Source organism: Hoplias malabaricus, chromosome 9 (genome assembly GCF_029633855.1).
Source record: "Hoplias malabaricus isolate fHopMal1 chromosome 9, fHopMal1.hap1, whole genome shotgun sequence".
Taxonomy (NCBI): domain Eukaryota; kingdom Metazoa; phylum Chordata; class Actinopteri; order Characiformes; family Erythrinidae; genus Hoplias; species Hoplias malabaricus.
The window spans coordinates 38,698,220-38,723,591 of NC_089808.1; the positions used below are offsets into that span (position 1 = coordinate 38,698,220).

General features: G+C 43.7%; 1 protein-coding gene across 5 annotated transcripts in view; it reads right to left on the bottom strand.

Moving 5' to 3' along the window:
- fam49ba (family with sequence similarity 49 member Ba) overlaps positions 1-25,372 on the bottom strand; it is a 44,853-nt gene that overhangs the window by 17,405 nt on the left and 2,076 nt on the right. For 2 of the 5 annotated variants that reach the window (XM_066680647.1, XM_066680651.1), the window contains exons 2-4: positions 5,870-5,962; positions 5,661-5,782; positions 1,888-1,993 (exon numbers count right to left, since the gene is read on the bottom strand). In XM_066680647.1, the coding sequence (XP_066536744.1) occupies positions 1,888-1,993; positions 5,661-5,782; positions 5,870-5,942 (301 nt within the window). In that variant the 5' untranslated portion in view covers positions 5,943-5,962. Of the gene's footprint in view, positions 1-1,887; positions 1,994-5,660; positions 5,783-5,869; positions 5,963-19,314; positions 19,535-25,372 lie in introns of those variants that run through there. The other 3 variants (XM_066680648.1, XM_066680649.1, XM_066680646.1) reach the window with 3 other exon arrangements.

The following is a 25,372-nucleotide window of genomic DNA, read 5'->3' on the forward strand; positions in this document are numbered from 1 at the left end:
CAGAACGCTCAATTCACACACACACTGGCGAGAAGCGGCAGCCAAACGCGCACAGCGTACTCTCAACCAGAAACGACCGTCCACCTGGAGGACTGCATCGGGCACTAGGGTTTAACCCAGGACAGAGCGCCAATCCATATTGGCCAATTATGTAAACTTATGAAACATTATGGAATTTACACAAAAAAACGTAATTAAGTAGTACATTTTTCAAGGTCATTTGACCTCTATCTGCGTCCCTTTCCTGCTCTAGTGTGACAGATCTGCTTAATAGCTTTGGGATGAGCTGGAGTGGTATACTCAACAAAGTCCTCATGGCTGAATGCCATCTAATCCTCACACCAATGTTCCAACACAAAACCCCCTGCCAGAAGACTAGAAGCTGTTGCTGACGAACGGTGGAACAAACTCCTTATTAATATATAGCACACTTCCTAAAATGTTGTTGTGATTTCAAAGTTATAGTATGATTTCGATAAGTGAAAGGACGCAGCAGCAGCAGCAGTAGTATATAGCGCCCTCGTTGAGAAAGGCCAGTGAGTGATTAGAAAGGTTATTAATAGGCAAAGAGAGAGAGGGAGAACATGGAGGCTGAGTAAGATTATATAACTCCCCCTGAGCTGGCTGCTGATCTAGAGCTGCTCTAATGCACCTTGATCAGACGCAGATGAATCACAGAGCAGCGGAGATCAGCTCTCACGTCACCGTCCGTCATGTTCTGTATAAAACCCTGCCTCGGGACGGAGAGCAGCTCGGCTAATAAACACGCAAAGTGGGTTAGTGGACCACTCGTCCCCCAGAGAAATCACTCACACTGCTGCCTTTACCACAGGGACTTTCAGCACATAATCATCCGCAAATTCCCTGCTTTATCCCAGTGTAACCTCATCCTGGGTAATTATACATGTATACGTCCTGTCTGTCGTCCTCTTTACGTACACCGCGCATGTTCTGTTCCTGGGTAATAAAGACAGAGAGAGTGGGGCAGAACACATACGCAGCACCGAGTAAAGGCACAGGCAGCTCAACAGATCGTTGTGGTACGTTTCTGAAACTCGATTCCTAAGAGAACAAGACACCTACGTGAGCTTTTAATAAACATACATCAGCATCTATAGGGCAGCAGTCTGTTGTTGGAATGAACCTGTGTGACCGCTGACGCTCGCTGAAATAAGCCTTTACAGAAGACGTTTATCAGTTGTCATTAGAAGTTTACCCTTAGCACAGCATTAGGAACGATGACCTGGAGTGAAGTGCTGCCACTGTGTCGACTGTTAGTGCTTCACTTAAATCACGTCCTGAAGTTGTTGCCTTAGAAACGCCTACACATTAATTAATTCGTTCATTCGTTGTCTGTAACCAGTTATCCAGTTCAGGGCCGCAGTGGGTCCGAAGCCTGGAGTGTGTGCCAGTCCTTCACAGGGCGACACACACTCGCATCTACGGACTCTTGAGTCGCCAATTCACCTACCAATGTGTGTGTCTTTAGACCGTGGACGGAAACCACAGCACCTGGAGGAAACCCACCCGGACACAGGGAGAACACAAGAAAACCTAGGCACAAAACCTGTTTACACACTCACACTATAGAGAAGTGTGTTACATGCGAGGACCACCAGCTGATCCTTACTTTTCATTACATTTTAAGGTGAAGACATAATAGGTTTAGGGTAAGATTTGTGTTAATGTTAGGGTCAGGGCTGGGGTTAAAGTTCAGGCCAGTGTTTGGGCTATGTTTAAATGCAAGTTTAGGACTAGGGTTAGGTTTAAGGTTGAGTTTAAGCTAGTTGTACTTATAGAAAAGGTAAGGATGAATCTGTAATATCTATGTAACGTCCACACACTTCACAGAAACCAGAGAGAGAGAAATAGAAATAAATGGTATACCCAGCTTAATCGAGAACTCATAGAACTTCTTTAGCTTCCCCACCAGCGGGACCACCGCAGCCCAGGCCTTCTCCTGAACACGCTCGTCATTCGGCTGCTGTATCGCCTGCGCAGACACATCAGTGAATTCATTCTCCAGTGGCATGGGACAGACTGGTCACAGAGTGTGTGATTCATATGGGTTTCAGCTCATTTACACTTCCATTCACAGCATTTAAACACAGGGACTTACCAAAGTGGTGTGTCAAAGAGTTCAAAGTGAACGAGTACTCTTCACGGCCAGGATGCTGAGAACCGCAAACACCACTCCAACTCATTCCAGTGGCATTTAACTGAGCTCCATCTCTCCAGAGAAACGCCTAACGCCGAGCTTCAGCCCTCAAACCCAGACTTGACTTTCCAACATTAACCTTAAGTGCATCTGCTCCACAGCATACCTTTACATTTCAGGTTTCTCTGTGAAGGGGATAGGTGCAAACGCAGATATGGGATCCCCCCCATGACTCGCTCAGTCTCGTGTCCCACCAGCGAGTGCAGGTTCTATAGTGTGAAAGCAGCTGAAATGTATGAAGTAAATGAAAACTGTAACATAGAGAAGCTCTAAATTCAGGATTTGAAAAAATAAAGTGGCTTCATTTACAGTTAAAAAGATAGGGGGGCCTATCAGTGTTGTGATGGGACACTCAACGTTGCTCTCTGATTGGACCAGTCCTAGGTTTCTTATCAGTTTATTGTGGAATCACTGGGTGCAAGGCAGGAACACACCCTGGAGGGGGCGCCAGTCCTTCACAGGGTGACACACACACACACACACTTTCACTCAAACCCGCGGACACTTTGGAGTCACCAATCCACCTACCATGGGAGGAAACCCACGCAGACAGTCACCCGGAGGAAGCCCACGCAGACACAGGGAGAACACACCACACTCCTCACAGACAGTCACCCGGAGGAAGCCCACGCTGATACAGGGAGAACACACCACACTCCTCACAGACAGTCACCCGGAAGAAACCCACGCAGACACAGGGAGAACACACCACACTCCTCACAGACAGTCACCCGGAGGAAACCCACGCAGACACAGGGAGAACACACCACACTCCTCACAGACAGTCACCCGGAGGAAACCCACGCAGACACAGGGAGAACACACCACACTCCTCACAGACAGTCACCCGGAGGAAACCCACGCAGACACAGGGAGAACACAGCACACTCCTCACAGACAGTCACCCGGAGGAAACCCACGCAGACACAGGGAGAACACAGCACACTCCTCACAGACAGTCACCCGGAGGAAACCCACGCAGACACAGGGAGAACACAGCACACTCCTCACAGACAGTCACCCGGAGGAAACCCACGCAGACACAGGGAGAACACAGCACACTCCTCACAGACAGTCACCCGGAGGAAACCCACGCAGACACAGGGAGAACACAGCACACTCCTCACAGACAGTCACCCGGAGGAAACCCACGCAGACACAGGGAGAACACAGCACACTCCTCACAGACAGTCACCCGGAGGAAACCCACGCAGACACAGGGAGAACACACCACACTCCTCACAGACAGTCACCCGGAGGAAACCCACGCAGACACAGGGAGAACACACCACACTCCTCACAGACAGTCACCAGGAGAGGGACTCGAACCCCCAACCTCTAGGTCCCTGGAGCTGTGTGACTGAGACACTAACCTGCTGCACCACCGTGCCACCTTTTTCACACAATGGAAAATTCTTTATTCCTTCAATCATAATCTTGGATCAATTTTACTTTGTGTTTCATGCCATTTCCTTTGTGGGTTGTTTGTTTTTGACCCTTTATTGTCTCCACAGGACTCACTGACTGTAAAAGGTGTCTACACTCTTTCGGAGGATACAGGATACAGCCCAAAAATACCCTGAAGACAAACTACAATTAGAAACCCTTATCCATCTACAAGATCAGCAAGAGTTGCCAGCTCCACCCCTGCAGGAATTCCCTGATCCATCACTGTGTATCTGATCCAGCCCGGTGATGATTCAGCAGATTATCTAATGACTCAGGTGTAAAAGCGGAGAGAAGAATCAGCCCGCAGTGACCTTCCAGGAATGTGCTTGACTGGTGATTTATGTGATATACCAGTGCTCTCTACCTGATCTTTATCTACCTGCTGGTGCTGACACAGGCGCCCTCACACACACTTTGTATCGCCATAGAAAAGCACCGACATATAATGTGCTGGAGCAGCTGCACATGAGCATAAGGTCATCCTGCTCAATGCCAAGTGTGGGACAGAAGGGTATAAAGCACACGAGCATTGAGTTCTGGAGCGAAGGAGTTGGAGTGGTGTTTGTGATCCATCAGTAGAGGTGGGCGATATGGCTCTAAAATAATATCACAATATTTCAGGGCATTTTTGCAATAACAATATTTTTGCCGATATGAGAAAACACTGAAATAATATTTAATTAATTTCAAGAACATGCTACTGCAACAATACGTGTAAACAGTTTATATTTCATAAATGTATCAGTTTCAGACATTCAGTAGAAACAAAGGAAAAACATATGTAAACATTGTTATATGTCGACTACATGAACTTACCACAGAAGCAAAGTGCAGAGAATGTACACAATTAATACACAATAAATTAATAAATAAAAACGGCAGTATTGCACGATAATGGCACTGGTATTACTCCGCAGAATACATGTAACCTAGCAACCACGTAACCTGCCCAGTGTCCAAAAGGGCTCCCTATATTATTCACTATATTGTTCACTATTATAGGGAACTGAATTGAGGAGGGTGGTGAATGATTTCAGACACTACCTCATGTGGATTATGGGTAACCTGATATCTGTTAGTGGACATTGGTTGTACACTACCTCTCGCAGTGCACTGTGGGATTGTTTGAGTGCACTGAAAATGGATTAGTTGTGCTCCCCCCCCATTTGTTGTAATAGGTTTATTTCATATCCTACAAATCACAGTGGTTTGTTGTACATCTGATATTTTGCTACCGAACCACTCCCACACTCCTTAATATGACTAACAGCATGACATCACGACATAAACAAGTCAGAACATCCCTGCACTCACTATATAAACTTATTAAAACATTGAGAAATTACACTGAGATTATTGCGTACGACATAATAAAGGCACAGCATTAATTATTACTACCCCCTGACCTCCGACCTTGACCAACATCTCTTACAAAGCCTTCACAGGGGAGTACAGTTTGTGGTAGGCCTTGACATCATTGTCCGCTAGTTGGTATTAGCCCAAAGCGTGAGGGTGAATCCCATTTCCTATGTTTACCCCTAGCCCCTTCTGATGTAAATGTGAGCTAAATGCTGTAGCATTTAAGATCTTCTACGAAATGGAACATCCCTTCTACATCATCAGAACTCAAACAGAGCAGTGTTTCAGTGGCGCTCTGCTGCCAGTCTGTAGTGGTATCAGAGCTTCTGGGCTTTATCGTCATTAAATGTAAGACATCATGCCTTCAAAACCTTCCACAATCATATTATAACCCACTCCTAACTTCCAATTGAAGTGTTATACAGCCCTCCCCCTTGACCCTACCCTTCTTTCCCAGCAAGAATTGATACACACCTACTCCCTAGGCAAAACAGAGGGGTAGGACTGAAGGGTGAAATCAGATTCACCCCAAAGGACTTCTCTACAATTTTCAACTGTCTTTTTGTTGAATATTATCCGTACCCAGAGCTCAGAGCTGTGTTTCATGCACACTCCTTTTCCTGCTGTCACTCACCTGTCTGATGGCCTCTCCGGCTCCACTGTAAGACTGCAGGTCCTTCAGGATGCTCATAGCCTCATCCAGAACCTTGTTCACCTGCTCCCACAGCTGCCTCTCTGCCTCTGTGGGTTGGGCATCTGCAGGCAGCCAAAGCAAGAGAGGCTCCTTTAGTCGACCTTACAACCGCAGCGATGTATTTAACACAGAGGCGCAGATACACTCACTTTCAAAGTCGAGGAAGAAGTTCCCAGCATTGTTGTCGATGTCCCTCGTCAGAACTTTGATCAGGTTCCCCATGCCGTCCAATCAGAAACCTGCTGAGAGTACAGACGGGTCAGTGAGGCAGCAGCAGCCTTCTCTGGGTGAGCATTTAAACAGTTAATCATGGAGAAAAAAAATAAAAAGGTAAATTGGAGTACACACACACACACACGTGTGTGTTTTTGCTTCAACAGCTTTTTGAATGAGGGAGAGTGAGGACTGAACTGACTGAAGCGAGGCCTGGTCTCTAATCTATGGAGCTCACAGCATTCACCATGGTCTGGACCAGCTTTAAACGCATCTCTCTTTCGTGCCGACAGTCTCCGTGACTCCACTCTTTCAGATTCCTCTCTGCCTTGGAACCGTCTGACCACGAAAGGGAAATGATGACAGCTGCCTCACAACAAGGATGGCGGGGACTCCCTGGTGCTGTCAGCTTCCACAACCCACTGAAAGTCTGTGAGGTCGGCTCAAGTCACATGAACGCTCGCCACTTCTGCTTCAGCAATTTGCACCCGAAAACAAAACAACTATTGTTTTTATTTTTTAAAGTGAAGTTGGCCTTCTTCACCAGAGCATGGTGTTAAAGACTTGTATAAAAAAGCCCACACAATACAGACTGTCGGGATTGGCTCCTTGGGTCTGTGACATCAGAAACCCTGGCTCTCTGAAACCATGTTAAGAACGCTGTAGTTTCAAAGCAGAAAGATCATAGCTGACATTATTCATGATACGTCTTTTAGCACCTAAACACCACCACACAGACGTGACAACACAGCGTACCAACGATTAGAACTGGACGTAGGGGAGGTAGAGTATGGGAAAGTCTAGGGCTCTATAAATATCTCTCTGTGGGGAGGGTGTGTGAGGGAATGGATGATAAATTAGGAATGTGTCAATGTGAAGAGTTGGTCTAGACCGTTTACCGCCAGCCCAGAACTACCTGTCCCACCCGAACCACAGCAACATCTGGTCACACACACACACACATCTGTCAAGAGCAGATGTGCCGATGTCCAGCACAGGGGGGTGATTTTCCCGCTCCAACACATAGCAAACCTTCTAATTAACAGGTGATGTTCATGACTTTAATCCAATACTCTTCTTTTTACTGAACATTTTGCTATTTTTTCAGAGCAATTTACAACAAAAACACATTTGAGAGGGAAAAAAAAAAGAAAAATACACACATATCAAAATATTAATGATAAAATAATAATATAATAATAAATCTTGGTTAAAGACATTGTACATAAAATACTTCGCAAGTATTTAGTCCAGTTGGCATGTGGCCCAGATAAAATACACTGAAACTCTCCTCCCACTGCAGTCCCGAAACCAGCTGAACATTTTTCAACACATCTGCCCAGTAGGAGGACACCTTAGGACACTCCCAAATAACATGGAAGCGGCCTACTGATGTTCACCCATTTTTTATACGGAGTTCTCTCACTCTGGGAGAAATTAAATACCTTACAGTACTCTTCCAGGTAAATTCCCTCCAGAAATCAGAGCTTGAAGCGGCTGCTGTGGTTTTACAAATGATTCACCAGTGCTCTTCAGATAGTTCTGTACTCTCTACTAGTACAGAGTTCCTTTTCCATTTGTAGCACTGAGTAAGTCTTAGAGATCTGTTTTCCTTTAAATGTTTCTATAAATTATATAAAAAATTATATTAAAAAATAAATTATGGACCGTCCATGTTGGATTTTGGAGTTAATAACTGCATTAAAGTGATTAAAATTAAATTATAACTGTCTGATATTCGTTGGACCATTTCCAGATATTTTCCAATAATCAGTGATGCCCCAGTGTTTGAATCTACTATCAATTTCTCTGACGTCCTTAAGCCAGTGCTCAGTGGTACTGTAATCCAGCTAGACACTTAATTTAAGAGCAATCGTAATCACAGTGCATCCCCAAGGACAGATGGAGGAGGAGCTTGGACCATCTCCTTCCACCTGACATCACATGATGTTCCATACACTTCTTATAAAATTCACCATTAGTCAGATCTCCAATGTGTCTCCGTGTTGGAAAAAGTGTCAGATGTTTATATAAATCCCTGGCTCAGAAAGTAGGTTCTAAAGTTCTGAGAACCAAAGCACAGAACCCATGACCAATAAATGTCATTTAAAGTTAAGGATGTTGCGGTATTCCTGCTCCGTCGGCAGGTCATATTGATGTATTGTCGCTGTTTCAGATGTATTTCCGAATGCGGAACTGACTCCTACAAGTAACTTTTCGTGAAAGTAAACGCAGACTGTAACTGCTACAAATCTAAACCTCCCCAGTTACAAATGAGTTTCTGTGATCATTCAAACGGTGAATAAAAACCTCACAGACGAGTTAAAGTCCAACCATGAACAAGGCTACACTGCCTTTAAGTGCTGCACTAAGACCCTCCAGGACTGAAGCTGGACACGTGCCCACTATTCAGTCATAATCCCGCCCACGTTCCTGATAAGACACACATGTACAGCGTCATTCGTAAAAGTGAAAGTTTATTCTGTCAGGGGTGGCTTCCCCTGGGGATTGTTCTGTCCTCTGACTCAGGCCCCGCTCCCTTTATGGAGCACTCGGAAGTGAACACTCCTCGTTCGGGAACTGTTTTAGTCCGTTTTTTCCCTGAAATGGGAATGTTCCTGTTCTATGAATCGAGCAGCTGAGGCTGTAGTTAAACAGGAGAGAACTCTCTGACTGTGAAAGGAAGGTTACCCCCAAGTTAAAACGCCAACAGCGCTTCCACCACAAACTTTTTATCCACCGTGTCCTGGAAGACAGTTTTCCTAAAACGCTGGCTCCGTATTTAGAAACACCGTGCTCTCCTGTTCTCAGCTGTCTAACAGATGAAGCGTGTGACTTCTGAAGTTGTTTATTTTAATCCTTTTAAAGCTGGATGAAGAAAATGTACACTACAGTCCACATTTAGTAAAAAAACAATGAGCTCATCACACTGTGTCCAAACACCTGCAGACAGCCGGTCTAACGAGTGAATTCAGCTCCTTTAAGATGTACCCAGTGCTGACACAGGTGTTCAGGTACAGGTACACACACACACACACACACAACACACACACACCTTGTAAAATATCCACAGAAAAGCATAAGACAATGCACCACTCTAGGAAATACTCCACTGCTGAGAAATGCTTGATGTTCTGAGAAGGTTCACTCTGTTTCTAGAAGTTACTCGTTATGAGGAAGATGTTGGACGTTCCAATGTGTTCCTCTCTTTATGGACCCTTTTTGGTGGAAAATAAACAGCTAAAGTGGTTAAAATCGACTGGGCTTTGGCCTCTTTTCCTTTTAGTGGAGGGTTTGACTGAAACAAATGGAGGAACTTCAGCAGAAGTAGGTAAATAGGTTTCAGTAACTGACCTATGCTGCTCACTGTGGAGAGTGTGTGTGTGTGTGTGTGTTTTCTCCCTGAAGTCCCAGGCCACTCACACCCACATAGTTACTGCATATTCAACAACCAGAGGGACCAAAAAAGTGCTTGTGTGTGTGTGTGTGTGTGTGTGTGTGTGTGCCCGTGTCCGTACCGGATCCCCCAAAAGCCCGCTCTACACGCCAAATCAGGGCTTCTGCTCATTTGACTACAACTCACCCACCCTACGCTCTGATTGGCTGAGAGCATTCTGCTGTTTCCATGGAGCCAAAGCTGGCTCTCTTCCCCAAAAACATGCGGCAGCCAATGGGAGGGGCTCAGGGCTGAGGATAATGCTCAGCATCTTGAAAGAAGAGGAATAAATGAATAATGACTGCTGTAGTTGAAAGAGACACAAGACTCACAACATGAAAACGAGGAGCGCGTGCTCACGGCGACACAAAATGACAAGTAAAAGCTTCGTGCGTTTCCTTAAGATCTTTTTATAGCAGTCAGTGGCTGTGAAGTGACAAATGAGTCTGGGGTTAAAACGCTGCGCCAGTGCTTTTCATGTCTCTGGTGCTAAACTGTACATTTGTGCACATCCTGGAAATAAGACAGCGGCACGTACAGAACTGGACGCAAGACGAGATATGAATAAAGAGGGGGCTTTCTTAAAATCCCGATCCTATTAGCAGAAGAGTGTATGAAGCCGGGCTGCAGATGTGTCAGCAGTGTGTGGGGCAGGTTTTCAGTGTAATCTGGGTGTGGACGACACACTGTCCGCTCCACTGCAGCACAATCAGCTTCAACAGGAGAACAGCATGAGGGTCCACGTGCCCATCCTTCTACTACGAATACTACAGCCAGTCAGTGCAGCGGGAGAACGCCCCTCACTCCCCACCCCCCTCTCTCTCTCACAAACAGCACAGTGTGGAGTCACGAGGGATGGGGCGAGTCGAGGCGGGGCTCTGCAGTGCTGGGCTACTGCAGGAGAGAGAGAGAGAGAGAGAGAGAGAGAGAGAGAGAGCGCCTCTCCTGACCCAGATTCAACCCATGGTTTTGCCACACTATCAATGTTATTAATATTACACTCTCAGCTCTTAGCTGACCTGGCATCACAGAGCTCACACACACACACACACACACACACACACGCGTAAAGACGAGCGTCCACCGCAGCGCTGTACAATAACATTAAAGACGCTCCAATAAAAGAAGCTTTACTCAAAGGGCGTCTACATAAACACTTCAAAGCAATGTTTAAATTAACGTTCATAAACTATACATGAGTTACACGACATTAATATTAACAATATTTATATGTTTTCACAATAAATGTCCTCATATTTATGTCAAACCACTATATTTTCAGTGAAATGCTTAATTTCTGGGCACTCAACTTAAATAAATATATATTTTGTCTTTTTTTTTTTAAAAGAGAAAGAATAACCAACTGCACCAAACAAATACATCATTAAAATTATTAAATAGAAATCTTAGCAGTGTTTTAAAGCGTCAAATCACTGTCCAAAAGGGTGAGGCCGGGTCAAATATTTTATTCTTATCGATCAGAAATTCACACAGTGTCACTATGACAACTATTAATTAAACAAACAATAATAAATAAAAAATGATATATAAGAGACGCAGTGATTGATCGGTTGTGACCGGTAAAAGGCCGGTTTTTATTGTGATCGGCCACAGTCGGCGATCGGCCGGTGAGCGTTTCCCGTTCGCATTTACACATGTGCACCACGCGAGGGCAGCAGCAGCGCCAACACGGCTACACACTCACACACTCACTGTTTAAGCAGCATCACTTGATTTTTTCTGTTGTACTTCCTTATGCATTGTTTTCGTCTGGAAACGTTAAAACATTTATTTGTCGTATTAGTGCACAATTATGTTGAGGTCTAACAAGTTTCTATTAAAAGAAAAGTTGAAAAAAAAAAAAAAAAAAAGGTTTCTGAAACCCACGCAGACACAGAGAGGACACACCACACTCCTCACAGACAGTCACCCGGAGGAAACCCACACAGACACAGAGAGAACACACCACACTCCTCACAGACAGTCACCCGGAGGAAACCCACACAGACACAGAGAGAACACACCACACTCCTCACAGACAGTCACCCGGAGGAAACCCACACAGACACAGGGAGAACACAGCACACTCCTCACAGACAGTCACCCGGAGGAAACCCACACAGACACAGGGAGAACACAGCACACTCCTCACAGACAGTCACCCGGAGGAAACCCACACAGACACAGGGAGAACACACCATACTCCTCACAGACAGTCACCCGGAGGAAACCCACACAGACACAGGGAGAACACACCATACTCCTCACAGACAGTCACCCGGAGGAAACCCACACAGACACAGGGAGAACACACCACACTCCTCACAGACAGTCACCAGGAATAATATCACGTGAAACATGTATACGTCATGAACGTTGAGCCCTTTAAGTAAAGTGTTACTCAGATGTACAAACCCCAGGGGACACCACACTGATTTCAGGCCAGACTTTAAAATCTCTAGCAGAGGAGATGATGTTATATAAAACGGGAAGATGTTCTGTCGTCAGAAGGCTCTATCACTTTCCGTCTCAGTCTGAGTGTGAGGAACGAGGAACAGTTAAAAGCAGCTGATCTGAGGGTCTCTCTCTGGAAGTGGTGAGTGGCAGATGAGGTCTGAGGTGCATCTCAGAGTAACACTAAAAAGAGATTTAATAACCAGCTGTATTCAGTACCTCTGAATGGCCAGTCAGTATCCTAGCCCCTGCTACTAAAGCAACTTTAACAACCAATTCTGCCCACGTCCACCTCACTCCAGAAACCTGTTGCCATGTTACTTACGTCCCCTGAAAGAGCTCTCTTAATCCCCTTAAGACGGAGGGGGGGGTCGATTAAGTTCAGCTCTGTATTTTAAGGGTACATTAGCTCATTAGCTTCATTACTATTAGAATAAAAACAAATACAAAATAAGCCCCCACTGGTAAAAAATGAACAGGCAGAAATGGGTCAGCTATAAAAGATTTTAAGTAGCATACTTTGTGTGGACGGCTACGACCAACAGACTTTTATTACCACTGAGAGCAGTGAAGACAAATGAGGGGAATGAGCTGGACAGTAAAGATGACACAATTTCCATCACTTGCGCTTGGGTGGAGTCACTCTCTCTCTCTCTCTTTCTGTCTGTCTCTCTCTCTCTCCCCCTCCCCTGACTCACTGCTGAGGAACGTTCTAGACTGTTGTCTCTACAGCTGTCCAGCTCCGCCCATCTGTTTCCCCCAGTCCTCGTAGTAGTCTGTCGCTTCTCACTGTTTTCTTCTGGGTGTGAAGCTGCACAGAGAGAAGCTTCCGGACACACGCTGTGCCTCATCAGTACGTCACACTGCAGACTGACCCCTGTATGATTTAGGAGAAGTGATGCCGAGGGGAAAGAGGGGAATCTGGGCTTGTGTTTATGTGTGTGTGTGGAGAGAGAGAGAGAGAGAGAGAGAGAGAGAGGAGAAGCAGGACGACGCCACAACACATTACACAGCACATGCTGAAATAATTCCCCCTGCTGAAGACTCTGACTCCACCATGAGTTCACTGTAGCACTCACCGTTAGCGCCGTTACATTCAGCTCGGCTCGGGTAGAGGCTGCGGTTTAGGAAACACTGTACCAGCTCATACTGAACCAGTTCTGCCTCAGTAATGTGACGCCTTCCATCTTTAAAGCACTAGCTTCTCAATTTAAAAACAAAACAAAAAAGGGTTTACCACTTCAGAAGAAACCGGAAACCGCACTGGTCGCTGTGTCTGAGATCACCCAATAACTCGCCTTGGGTTTGGGCCAGTGTGTGATGTTTTAGGCAAAGACACGATATAACAGCACTGTAATACACTGCTGCTCAGCACAGGTACAGTTTCTCATACCACCATCATCTCAGCTGTAGAGTCAAATAATTACTGATTTACTTTGTCTACAAATGGACAGCGACACTACAGTCTTCAAAATCATAACAGAAAGCTACACTGGAACGTTTGGGCTGCTGTCTCTCGAGAACAGTGAGTCAGGTGTATTTACGCTGTGTCATTTAGGCTCCGCCGCTTCAAACACTGAGTGCACTCACACATCTGACAAATGATATTTACATCGTACAGTAGACCACAATAAAACAGTGTGCAATAATCAGTGAACGGTCAATTGATGATGTGGTGATTAAAGTTCCAATAACACACGACTGGTTCGGCTCGTTCCTCTGTATTTAAACCTCATCTTTAACAGTCACTCCACCTGTAGTGCACCTGATCCAGCACGAATCACACCTGCTCTGTGGTGGCAGGACAGTGGAGTAGCACCAGCGTGACCGCAGGGCCCTGGAGCTGTGTGGGAAAACATCACTCGTAGCGCCACCTTTCCACCCTGTCAATTCTACAACGCTTTTATTAAACACAGAGTAATTTGACGCTACAGGAACCTAAAACATCTACCGGACACGAAGCAGACTTCCAGAAAGCTCTTTTCAAAACAGTCTGGAGCTGCCGGCACCCACCGTCCAGGTCCAGTCTTTGTTCGGTCTTAACGCGGCTAAAAGGAAAGGAAGGTTGTGTGCTTACACCGGTTTAAACGATACATTTCCCCCTAACTCCACATATTCACCTGTAATCTCAGTGTCTCACAGCACAGCGCTACAACTCCTGAAAGACTCTCCCACAGTGACACTGCTGCAGCTTAAATCCTGTTATATCCACTTCAAAGCACCTCTTCAGCCTTATGTGTTTTTATTCCGCTCCAGGCAGATGGTGTAGCTTTAGATGTACAGACATAAACAGTCTCCCGCTTCTGAGGCTCATCTCCCTCGAATAACCTGCCTGGAAGCGCTCCTGAACTCTGGGTGAACCCCAGGATGGCCCCTCCAACCCCCCACAATAACATCCCAGCGGTGTCACGGCTACAGAGGACACGCACTTGCCCAGGGGCAGAGGAGCAGAGACACGGTACAGATGCCCCCTGTTCTGGTTGACGCTAGAGGCTAGAGGCAGGGCTCTGAGGTGTTGGCTGAAGAGACTCCAGTGAAAATTACAGGAACCCACGACGCCATGAAGTCACCACATAATACTACAACAACGTCCTGAGTGGACACTCCTCGCTTCACAATCAGCACCAAAGACAAACCATCCCACAGCTTTAAAAACGAGGCCAGAGAATAAAGAAGCAGAACTGAAAAGCAGAATCCACAACCGAGAAATCAAAGAGGTCTGCGAACCATTTTGTAAACAGGATATTTTCCTTCAACCGTCCATTTTGAAGATCCCTAACTCTACTTAACCTTGAAAACAAGCCAGACCTCGTCAACCTCTTACAATCCCAGGCCTGGGCTTTATTTTGCTTCACTAAAATCAGTGGAGTTTTACTGCCCCTTGGTGGAGGAAGATGATCCTGCAGTGACTCTTACGCTGCGAACTTGAGGAGCTTCCTTCTACAAAAGCCCTGCCCTCGGGGGAGTGTTTCACACAAGGCAGGGTTTCTTAGTAAAGCAGATAAATTAAAGCCTACAGCAGCTAACTGCCCCTCAGCTCCGGAGGAACTAACAAACTGGGGAACGTTTTTAAGCTCCTACACTTCAAATCTTTGTTCCACATGCTGTTTTTATTTTTGGCCTTCATTAGTTAAACAGAGCCTCTATCAGGTGGAGTGCGAGCGGTGGTTATACACTCCCTCTCCTCGCCTTCATTCCTTATGTTTCAACTGTGTTTGTCATTTCGTATTGGATTTCTATGGAGAAGGCAAACTTCCACTGGATTAAAGCGGTGATCTCCTCTAATCTGCTTTAATCTAATCTAAATCCCGCTTTGTAAAACAGCCGCCCCAGGTCTTTAAGTTACAGCTGTAGCTGTAGTTACGGCTTCTGCACTGAACTGAAGACACAGCAGGCCCATGAGCGTTAGAAGAAACCGGTGTCTACGGCTGGGTCAAATCACCGGTTCCCATTAAAGGGGAGCTCAGTGTGGCCAGGGTCGGGTCGAAATAAGTCGACTCTCTCCAGTCAGATTTAAATAATATTGAAGATTTAACGATGAAGGATGCTCTTTATATTTGAGAGAATGAAAGGCCACAGAAGAAATCAACAAAAACTTAAATTAAATTCATTTCTCACATAAAAGGATGATTAGAGATGGAACCATGTTTTCTCTTTTCCAAATCCAACGTATATTTGTGGACACTGAACAATAACGCCACACTGGTCTGGTATTTCTTCAGCACCATATCCGACATTGTTGACCCTGACTGAGGGCGTGCCATTTCAGGACAGATTTGTTACGACACTGGACCATGTTCATTCTTCCCTCGCACCTCCACTATCCCATTCCTAATTTTCTGCTGCTATAATCCCCATAGTGATACTGATCTTGACTGAAGTCTGTACTAGAACCGCAAACGCCCCCAACAATGCCAACCAAACACATTTACACAATCAAAAGTTCACATCATTCAAATGTACAGGGTGGGCCATTTATATGGATACACCTTAATAGAATGGGAATGGTTGGTGATATTAACTTCCTGTTTGTGGCACATTAGTATATGGGAGGAGGGAAATTTTCAAGATGGGTGGTGACCATGGCGGCCATTTTGAAGTCAGCCATTTTGGATCCAACTTTTGTTTTTTCAATGGGAAGAGGGTCATGTGACACATCAAACTTATTGGGAATTTCACAAGAACAAAACAATGGGCAGCACTTTGAACACATTTTATAAGTGGTCAGAAACTTGTAAATAACTCATGAAAGAATAAAGTTATATTAAAACCATGCACACCATTGTTTTTCTTGTGAAATTCCCAATCAGTTTGATGTGTCACATGACCCTCTTCCCATTGAAAAAACAAAGCGTTGGATCCAAATTCACCGACTTCAAAATGGCCGCCATGGTCACCACCCATCTTGAAACGTCCCCCCCCCTCCCATATACTAATGTGCCACAAACAGGAAGTTAATATCACCAACCGTTCCCATTTTATTAAGGTGTATCCATATAAATGGCCCACCCTGTACATCTTCACTCTGTTCTAGACGCATTCCACACAGTTCACACTACAAAGCAGACTGAAATAAGTGTATTTGTGACATTCAGACATGATATTTATATTTACCTTATCATCATAGTTTTATTTTAATTATTACCTTATTGTCTAGAATACTGTATATACTCTGTACATACCTGGCCTGTTCAGTGTGTAAGGCGTCATACACAGTGACCCGAGAGGTGGAGGTGGGCTGACGGCACGTTTGGTTTAGTCAGGGTTAGGTTTTGACTGAATGCTTTCAGGTCTGTGGTTGTTATTTGAGGTTTTTTTTTTTCAGCTTCTGAAAATGGCCCATGACTTTCCTTGCTCTAAATTAATCTGTTGTAGACCCTTGAGGTTTTTATCTGTTGCTTGGTAACGGGGGTCCCCTCTCCTGCAGAGCTTAGCGTTTTCCTTGCTTTACGACACCCCCATTAACTCACGGATCCCAAAGGACAGTTACTCTTCCATATATTATATAATCTGAAGCATATTTCAAGCATTCTGTAGAAAATATCAGGTACATATTAAATTAGAATTGAAATAACTTTATTGGCCACGGTGCTGCACACAGAGGAATTTGTTCTCCGCATTTAGCCCAATCCGTGCAGTGAAACACACACACACACACACACACACACACACACTAGTGAACACTAGGGGGCACTTCAGTCATGACCTGCCGTCTCTGGGGATTGAACCAGCACAACATCCAGTTACACGCCCAGTTGGTTCCCTAACCACCAGGCCACGGCTGCCCCATTATTATACAAAGCCTTGGTCTCATGGCATCTTATAACACAGTGAACAGACATGATACAGATGCTGTAATAAGAAAAGTAAGCACAGTTTTTGATTGGTCACATGTAAAACTGTTTCTGTCTCAATTCTCCTGGTGCAAATCCAGATACTGCTTTACAGAACAGCTCTGAGCAAAGACTACTACACAGTGACATATGCTAAAAAAAAAAGCCTGCTGATATTTGAGATACTCAAATCCTTCCCCTCTGCACAACGTACACTAATTTCTATCTCCTAATACTCGTCAAGTGCATAGAACATGTTTTGGCCTGCATTGGGACAGAGAGATTCTCAGGAACAGAGATGCGTCTGCACTTTTCCTTCACGTTCAAACATTCGACACCTTCAGGAAATAAACAAACTCAATATAAGAAGAGTTAAAGCTCCATGTGATATACACTCGGATATACGCTCAGGTTTCAGAACTGCTCAACAAGGGGGCGCTATTCAGTGCTTTGCATCAAAGACACTGACTCTAGGTAGTAATTTTTAATTTTATCTTAAATCCACAGCTTCAAAATCATTGTGATGTTTTTTATCTGAGCTGTAACAGGGAGAACAGAGCCTCTGTCGTCGCTGCTCCGGGCTCAGCACTGCGGAAACTGCACTATTTAACTTTCGGGGGAGGGCAGAAAACAACGCCCTCCCTCCAACTCCCCCTGGATTTCAGGACTGTGCTGTCAAAGTAAAAGTAAATGACACTTTCAGCTGTAGAGGGAGTTACGTGTGTTAAGTCAAAATTAAATAATCAATCATTTCCAGGGAAAACATTTCATTCATAGTGTAAATGTTCAATACACCGACTGAAAAATAATAAAAACCTAAGACATTTTACTCAGGAACAAGTTGCTCTTTCTTTGAAACGTTCGCTTCAGGAAACCGTGCCAAAGTGTGTGTGCTGTAGGATGTGTTCACTTAGAAAATTAACAAAACATGCCGCCTGCACAGCGTGGCCTTCCCAAAGACTGGGATTTATATTCTCTACAATCAATCACTCAGCCCTGAGGAGGGAGTGGAGTACGTTCACTAAAGTAAAGTCTGTACTGAGTGGAGAGCATCGTTCTGAAAACAACAACAAAAAAACGACTAAAATAACAGATTTAACAGCATTTCCATGTAAACAACAATAATGTTATTATTATCTCAACTTCTCTATGGCCTTCTTAGACACACCTTGTTATTTTATTACATTTTTTAGGTTCAGTTCAGATTTCAGGTGGAAAGTGCTAATAGATTTACCATTAACAATAATCTACAGATAAAGTAATCTCATTTTTCTCATCGTTGGGTGCAAATGCAGTAAAATAAATGCAATGTAAATACATTAGAACCGACAGCAGCCCTTCGCCACCCCGTCATTTTGCACAAATAAATTGAAATGCCACTCGAATCCCAAACAACCATTTAACGAATGTAATATATGTGTGTGTGTTTATAACGTACAGTTATTATTTTGTCGTGAAATGTTATGTAAACACTGAGTAAAGATGGGAACAACTGTTCCAGTTACTGAGATGTTTGGATCGTATAAAGGTTTGGTTTTGAAAGTTAATTACTAAGTTTGGACGGCTCATTTGACGTAAATTAGTTTATTAATTAATCAATTCATTTACAGGTAGATAACGTTTAACTGAAATGGCCATGTCTGAAACTGATATCACTGTACAGCGTACTCGTCTGTGCACATAAACACGAAGCGGTAAACACCACAGCAGCGTTCAACACTCCACCAGCAGCAACAAGAAACCACCATTAAACCAGAGACTTTCTGCTGTTAACGTCACCTCATTTCTCTTCACCACTGGGTTCACTTGCAGTTTGCAAACACAGCGTAAATATGGACGAGTGAATTCATCAAGAATCTCTTTACTGACTCCGAGACCTTAGCCGGAGACCAATAGGAACGTCTCCTTCCCTCCTGCTACTGCTCAGGCATGTGATCTGGTTAAACACCCCCCTGGAGTTCTTATTATCACAACACTTAAGTGTGCATAAACTCGTCGGCTGAATTAGAGCCAGAATCAGATTTCTCTGCAGTGATCGCTTTAGTTTATATGTAAACACTCTCTCTCTGAAAGTCCTGCTGATGCTGGAGTCACTTTACAGACATTATGGATTCATAAAACTGAGGAAAACTGTTTAAGAGAAACTTATCAAACTCACAGCTGCTCTTCGAGGTCCAGCGCATTCATTTACACGACCAGGGACTTGAGGCTGGAACTGAACTGTCCGATCCTCCGCTGCCCGCAGCCTCTTCACTGAGCTGCAGCGTGGAAGAATGTGTGTATGTGTGTGCACGCCAACACAAGCCAAACCAGGATGACTGAGGGACCTGTGAGAACACGCTCCTCCTGGCGTGACTGCACAAGCTCAGCTTTCTTCACTCCTCACACAATCACTGCTTACCCCCCCCCCACACACACACACACACACACACACACACACTGCATACAGCTAGACTCAGATACAAAGACACACACACACACCAATACCACACAAACACAACCACAAACACTGTACACACCCACACCGCTGTGGATGTTGAGGGAAGAGACAGTGCTGGACACAGCCTCAGAGCTAGAAACAGATGAATAATGTGTTAATACCTTTACAACAATCTCAGAAACAGAAAAACGAGTGATTATCACAGTACTTATGTTTACTACACTGACGTTAATTTCCCATGCAGCGTACATTAACAGATCTCCCTCTTAAACACAGATTAGCGCTGGAGATGTTTCTCAAACATGTTGTTTCCTCACACAGACGTGTTTACGCTCCATTAAACCGTACGGCATTAGCGCCTCGATTAAACTGCACCCGAGTTTAAGGTCATAAAGGAGCTGAGGTTGTGAAACCGCTGTCTAAAAACACCCTCTGCCTCATGAAACACGGCCTTCTTCCTCTTCACCCAGACGCCTGACTCAAACGAAAAGCCTGCGTTTATAAATACGCTGCAGAGCTGAGAACATCGAAAGTTCCCACAAATATCCATCGCTATCAAAAACCTGAAGACCGGTCACTGTCAGGCTGCTACTTTGGCTCTAGCAGAGGGTTGAGGCCTAGCAGCAGATCTCCTAAACTGAGTGTGTGGTCATCGCATTTCCGCACTGAATGTTTCCAATAATAATAAATAAATAAATAATAAAACGTGTAAAAACTGTACCTACAAAAATGTAAAAACGTTTTAAAGACATTGTGTGATGTATAATTGTAATTCAAAAAGTAATCATTCGCCCACTCTTGTTATTTGATGGTAAATGTTGCATAATATTTAAATTTACACACAATTTTATTTACTAAATAATTAATTACGTATTAAAACACCTGGGGCTGGACGATAGGGCAAACATTTATATCACGATATATTTCTTAATGTACGTTGATAACAATATTATTCCGATATTAATAAGAACAGTGTAAAACCCACTGAAAAACTTCCAAGAACCGACAAGAAACATGACCTCACCTTCAAACATGAACCTATTAGCTTTGTCAGTATTAATATTTTTAAATCGAGTGCTGAACGGACGACAGCGCCCTGTAACGTACGTCAGTCAGATGCTGTAAATAACGTATACTGAGATAATGAAAATGTGTTTAAAAATCATATCGTTATTGAAATATTTTATATTGTGATATTTATTAATATCGAATTATTGTCCAGCCCTAAATACGCTCTGTTCACGATCGCCACAATATCAAACAGCTTTAAATCGTCAAAATTAAAACACACACACTTTCGGACACAGTATTATCCACAAGAACAGAACAATTTGATGATGTTTTTACAGCACTTTTTCCTGATTCAACTCATAACAAATGATGTAGCGACCAATAAATACTTCTCACTCGCCATTTTCAAACTACGTCATTTTTGGTTGAATAAAGTGTATTAAATGTTATTAAATGCATTAAAATGTATTATTAATACTACACCATAAAATAACAAAACGTTTGGGTTTTGAATTACAGATTAATAAATAAATAAATAAATAAAGCAACAGTGAAACTTTGGTGAGATGAAGCAGCCTCTGATGCCTCTGGGATGAGTTGGAGAAGTGTTTCTTATCCAGATCTAATCAGCTAACACCAGCACATAATCTAACTAACGCTCCCCAGTATGAGTGCCATCAAATCTTCACTGACATGGTCCCATGTGCAGTCCAAAGCCTTCCTAAAAGAGTAGGAACTGTTACTGCAGCCAAAGAGGAACCAACACCCCACTGACATCTTTTACTTCAGAAGATACAGTGGATGAGCTGGGGCCAAACCTTTGGTACATGATTCTGATATCACTGTGCATTCCCACATACAGCTGTGACTGACTCAGCACCTCCAGAAGAGGTGGAACATCTGCAATCTAAAAGAATAATAATATCAATTTAAAGAAGGGTAAAAAGGGTCAAAAAGCTTTGTTTTCTATAGAAACCTTCAGTGGTCAAGACATGGAATAATCCCTTTTCCACATGTGAACACAGTTCTGAGGCCTTAATAAAACCTAATTTACCTGCTTTTGTCAAAATAAGACAAGAACCAAACAACTCAACAGCAGTTCTCCCCCTGTTCAGAGTGGCCGCTTTCAGCACCTGTTCCTTTAAGTGATAACGAGCCGCTCACTGTTCACCCCGCCCCCGAGCGCACAGCAGTGAGGAGCGAGGAGCAGAAGCTCTGCTTTGCTTCTGTTTCCTTATCCTCCGTTTTGCTCGTTTTGTGTGGTTTGCTCAGCGTAACCTCGTCTTTGAGCTCTCACATAAAGACGGCTCCAGCGCACAGACGGGTCAGAGACACAGACAAGGGGGCAGAACAGCTCTGAAGCACCTGCCCTCTAAGTAAGACACAGCACCAAAATCACAATGACTGTGGTATGTCCCACAGTTTCAGACTTTGGGGGATATCAGTAAATCCAGATCCTCAAAATAATGCGCTAATGCCCTCAAACAGTCATTTTTAAAGAATATTATGGTAATCACTTATAGTTGTGTTTCCAGGACGTGTATATCCAGGCCAACAACCATTTCAACGGCTGAATACAAACAGCATGTCGACCTGACCTCTCTGAGCATCTGCACACGCTCTGAGGAAACGCAAGGTGCCAGACGAGCAGATCTGGTGCTGCACAGGACCCGAGCAGAGCAGTGAAAACAAGCTCTGCAAAACATGTTCAGAAAAATAAGCATCAACTCCCACACAGGGTTCACCTCACACCTCAAAACGCACTCTAAAGAAGACAGTATTTTCCAGTGTGGCAGTAAGAACTCTCCCGCTCCTTGATGACTAAACGCATTAGTGCAGAAACACTGGGACATACAGCTTTTGTGCAACTTCATATTATGCAACATCTCAGAGCACAATAAGGGTTCAACCAGGAAAGAATACAATACCGCACACAGACACCAGCGTATTTGACTGGCAAAATCTGCCCTCGCCGTCTTCTGACCTACGGCCCAGATACAGTGAGTTAAGGGCAACGCTACGAAGCCATGCGCTGTCATTTTGCATGAACTTGCAAGCATTGTGTCGTGCGGTCGGGCGTTATCACAGTCCGCCATCTGAGAGCTACAGAACAGTAACAGATGGCAGTGTGAAAATGAAGTGCTAACTTTCCATACGCCAAAAAAGACAGACTTTTTATTACGAGAGGGATCTGATACGGCTTTCACAGCAGCTCAGGATCCACAGGTGTTATAGAGGGGGTGCTGAGTCTATAGACCTGATCTCACAACTATACACAACTATAGTGCACAGACACAAGCTCAAACTAGCAGCCCACTGTAGTTAATTAAATACTAATTAGGGCTGTCAATATTGACATGTGGGAGTGTGAACGAGTAAATTTGTTCTTTTTAAATACCAATTAATCAAATTTGGCCATAACTTCCTCTCATAGTTCACTCTTTTTGTAAGGCGTCTAGTGACGTAGAGGTTCTATTTAGTGACGTAAACACAGCGTCGCTACAGTTGTGTTCAGAAGGTAGAATACATGAAATTAATGGTGAATTATGGAATATATACATCACAACTAATTCTTCCTCTCTAATTTTCTCTCTCTTTAACACACACACACACCTTCTACCTCACTTAACCCCTCCAGGTTCGAGCCTGAGCTGTTTGGCAATGTTCATTTTCTCCAATAAAATTTCTGTATCCGACGCTAAAGCTCTCCCTAAAATGTTTATTCAGAAAACATTATTCCAAGTCAAAAATCACCAGAACTAACACTAGTATGTGGTGCATATCAGAATATACTTTAATCTCCCTCTCAATCACACAGAGAAGTACTCGCCTTTAACTTTACTGTTGTGATTACATTTTAATCACTAGACACTGCTAATAAATAACATTCCAGTGTTCATTTTATCTTGATTCGTTTATTATACATTTAAATATTCATAATTAAAAGCTTCTGTCATAAAGTGACAATGTGATTCATCATGATTTATAGGAGCACAGTTTTGGTTTTGCTCTGTATCTTTTCACAGCCCTAATTCTACAATATTCACTCCATGTTTAAAAGCTAATGAGTGAAATCAGCCTCTTTAAGGTGCATCTTTTATGAACACACTCGTGCACACCACACGCATCTAGTATAATCTCCACAGATTAAGGTCACCATGCTCAATGCCAAGCGTTGGCTGGAGAGGTGTTAAACTGTTTTCTCTGGAGTGACGGAGCTCTGATCGATAGCTCTGAGATGAGCTGGAGATGCATTTATGATTCACCACTTATTGGTGCCGGACATCCCTAAGTTCTCGTGGCTGAATGCAAACAAATCCAAATGCAATGGAGGCTGAATGCAAACAAATACACCACCTAGTGTAGAGCAGAAACTCTTACTGCAGCAAAGAGTAGAAATTATATTCAAACCCTTCATATTGTATTATTATTATCTGTATTTTCTGAAGAGATGAGGGACGACGTGTTCACACACCGTTTGTGGAGAAGTGATGAGCAGAGCCCTGATAACAGTCTGTAACAGACCGGTGGAAAGTTTTATTTTGGGCGAAGTGCAATGTCTGTGGTGCATTGCTGAGGAAAACAAGACGGCACAGACAGAGTGTGTGTGTGTGTGTGTGTACACAACGAAGTGAGTGAGGGGGTGTTTGTGAGTGCATGACTATGAGTTAGTGATATTTGTGTGTGTGAGTATGTATGAGAGTGGGTATGTTGTGAGTGAGTGAGTATGTATAAGGACGTGAGTGAGTGAATGTGTGAGTATATATATGAGAGTGAGTATGTTGTGAGTATGTATGAGAGTAGGCATGTTGTGAGTTAGTGAGTGAGTATGCATAAGGACGTGAGTGAGTGAATGAGTATGTATGAGAATAGGTATGTTGTGAGTGTGTGAGTATGTATAAGGATGTGAGTGAGTGAGTGAGTGAATGTGTGAGTATGTATGTGTTTGAGTGGGTGAGTATTTATGTGTATGAGCGAGTATGAATAAGGAAGTGAGTGAGTGAATGAGTGAGTATGTATGTTGTGAGTGAGTATGTATAAGGATGTGAGTGAGTGAATGAGTGAGTATGTATGTTGTGAGTGAGTATGTATAAGGACGTGAGTGAGTGAATGTGTGAGTATATATGAGAGTGAGTATGTATGAGAGTAGGCATGTTGTGAGTGTGTGAGTATGTATAAGGATGTGAGTGAGTGAATGTGTATGTATGTGTTTGAGTGGGTATTTATGTGTATGAGCGAGTATGTGAGTATGAATAAGGAAGTGAGTGAGTGAATGAGTGAGCATGTATGTTGTGAGTGAGTATGTATAAGGACGTGAGTGAGTGAATGTGTGAGTATGTATGTTGTGAGTGAGTATGTATAAGGATGTGAGTGAGTGAATGAGTGAGTATGTATGTTGTGAGTGAGTATGTATAAGGACGTGAGTGAGTGAATGTGTGAGTATATATGAGAGTGAGTATGTATGAGAGTAGGCATGTTGTGAGTGTGTGAGTATGTATAAGGATGTGAGTGAGTGAATGTGTGATTATGTATGTGTTTGAGTGAGTATGAAAAAGGAAGTGAGTGAGTGAGAATTTATGTGAATGCATTTGTGAGTGAGTGAGTGAATGGGTGCGAGTGGGTATGTATGTGAATGAGTGAGTATGTGTAAGTGGGTGAGTATATATGAGAATGAGAGAATGCATTTCTATGAGAAAGTGTCAGTCAATGAGTGAGTGAGTATATATCAGGACTGTATGAGAGTGAGCGAGTGAATGAATGAATA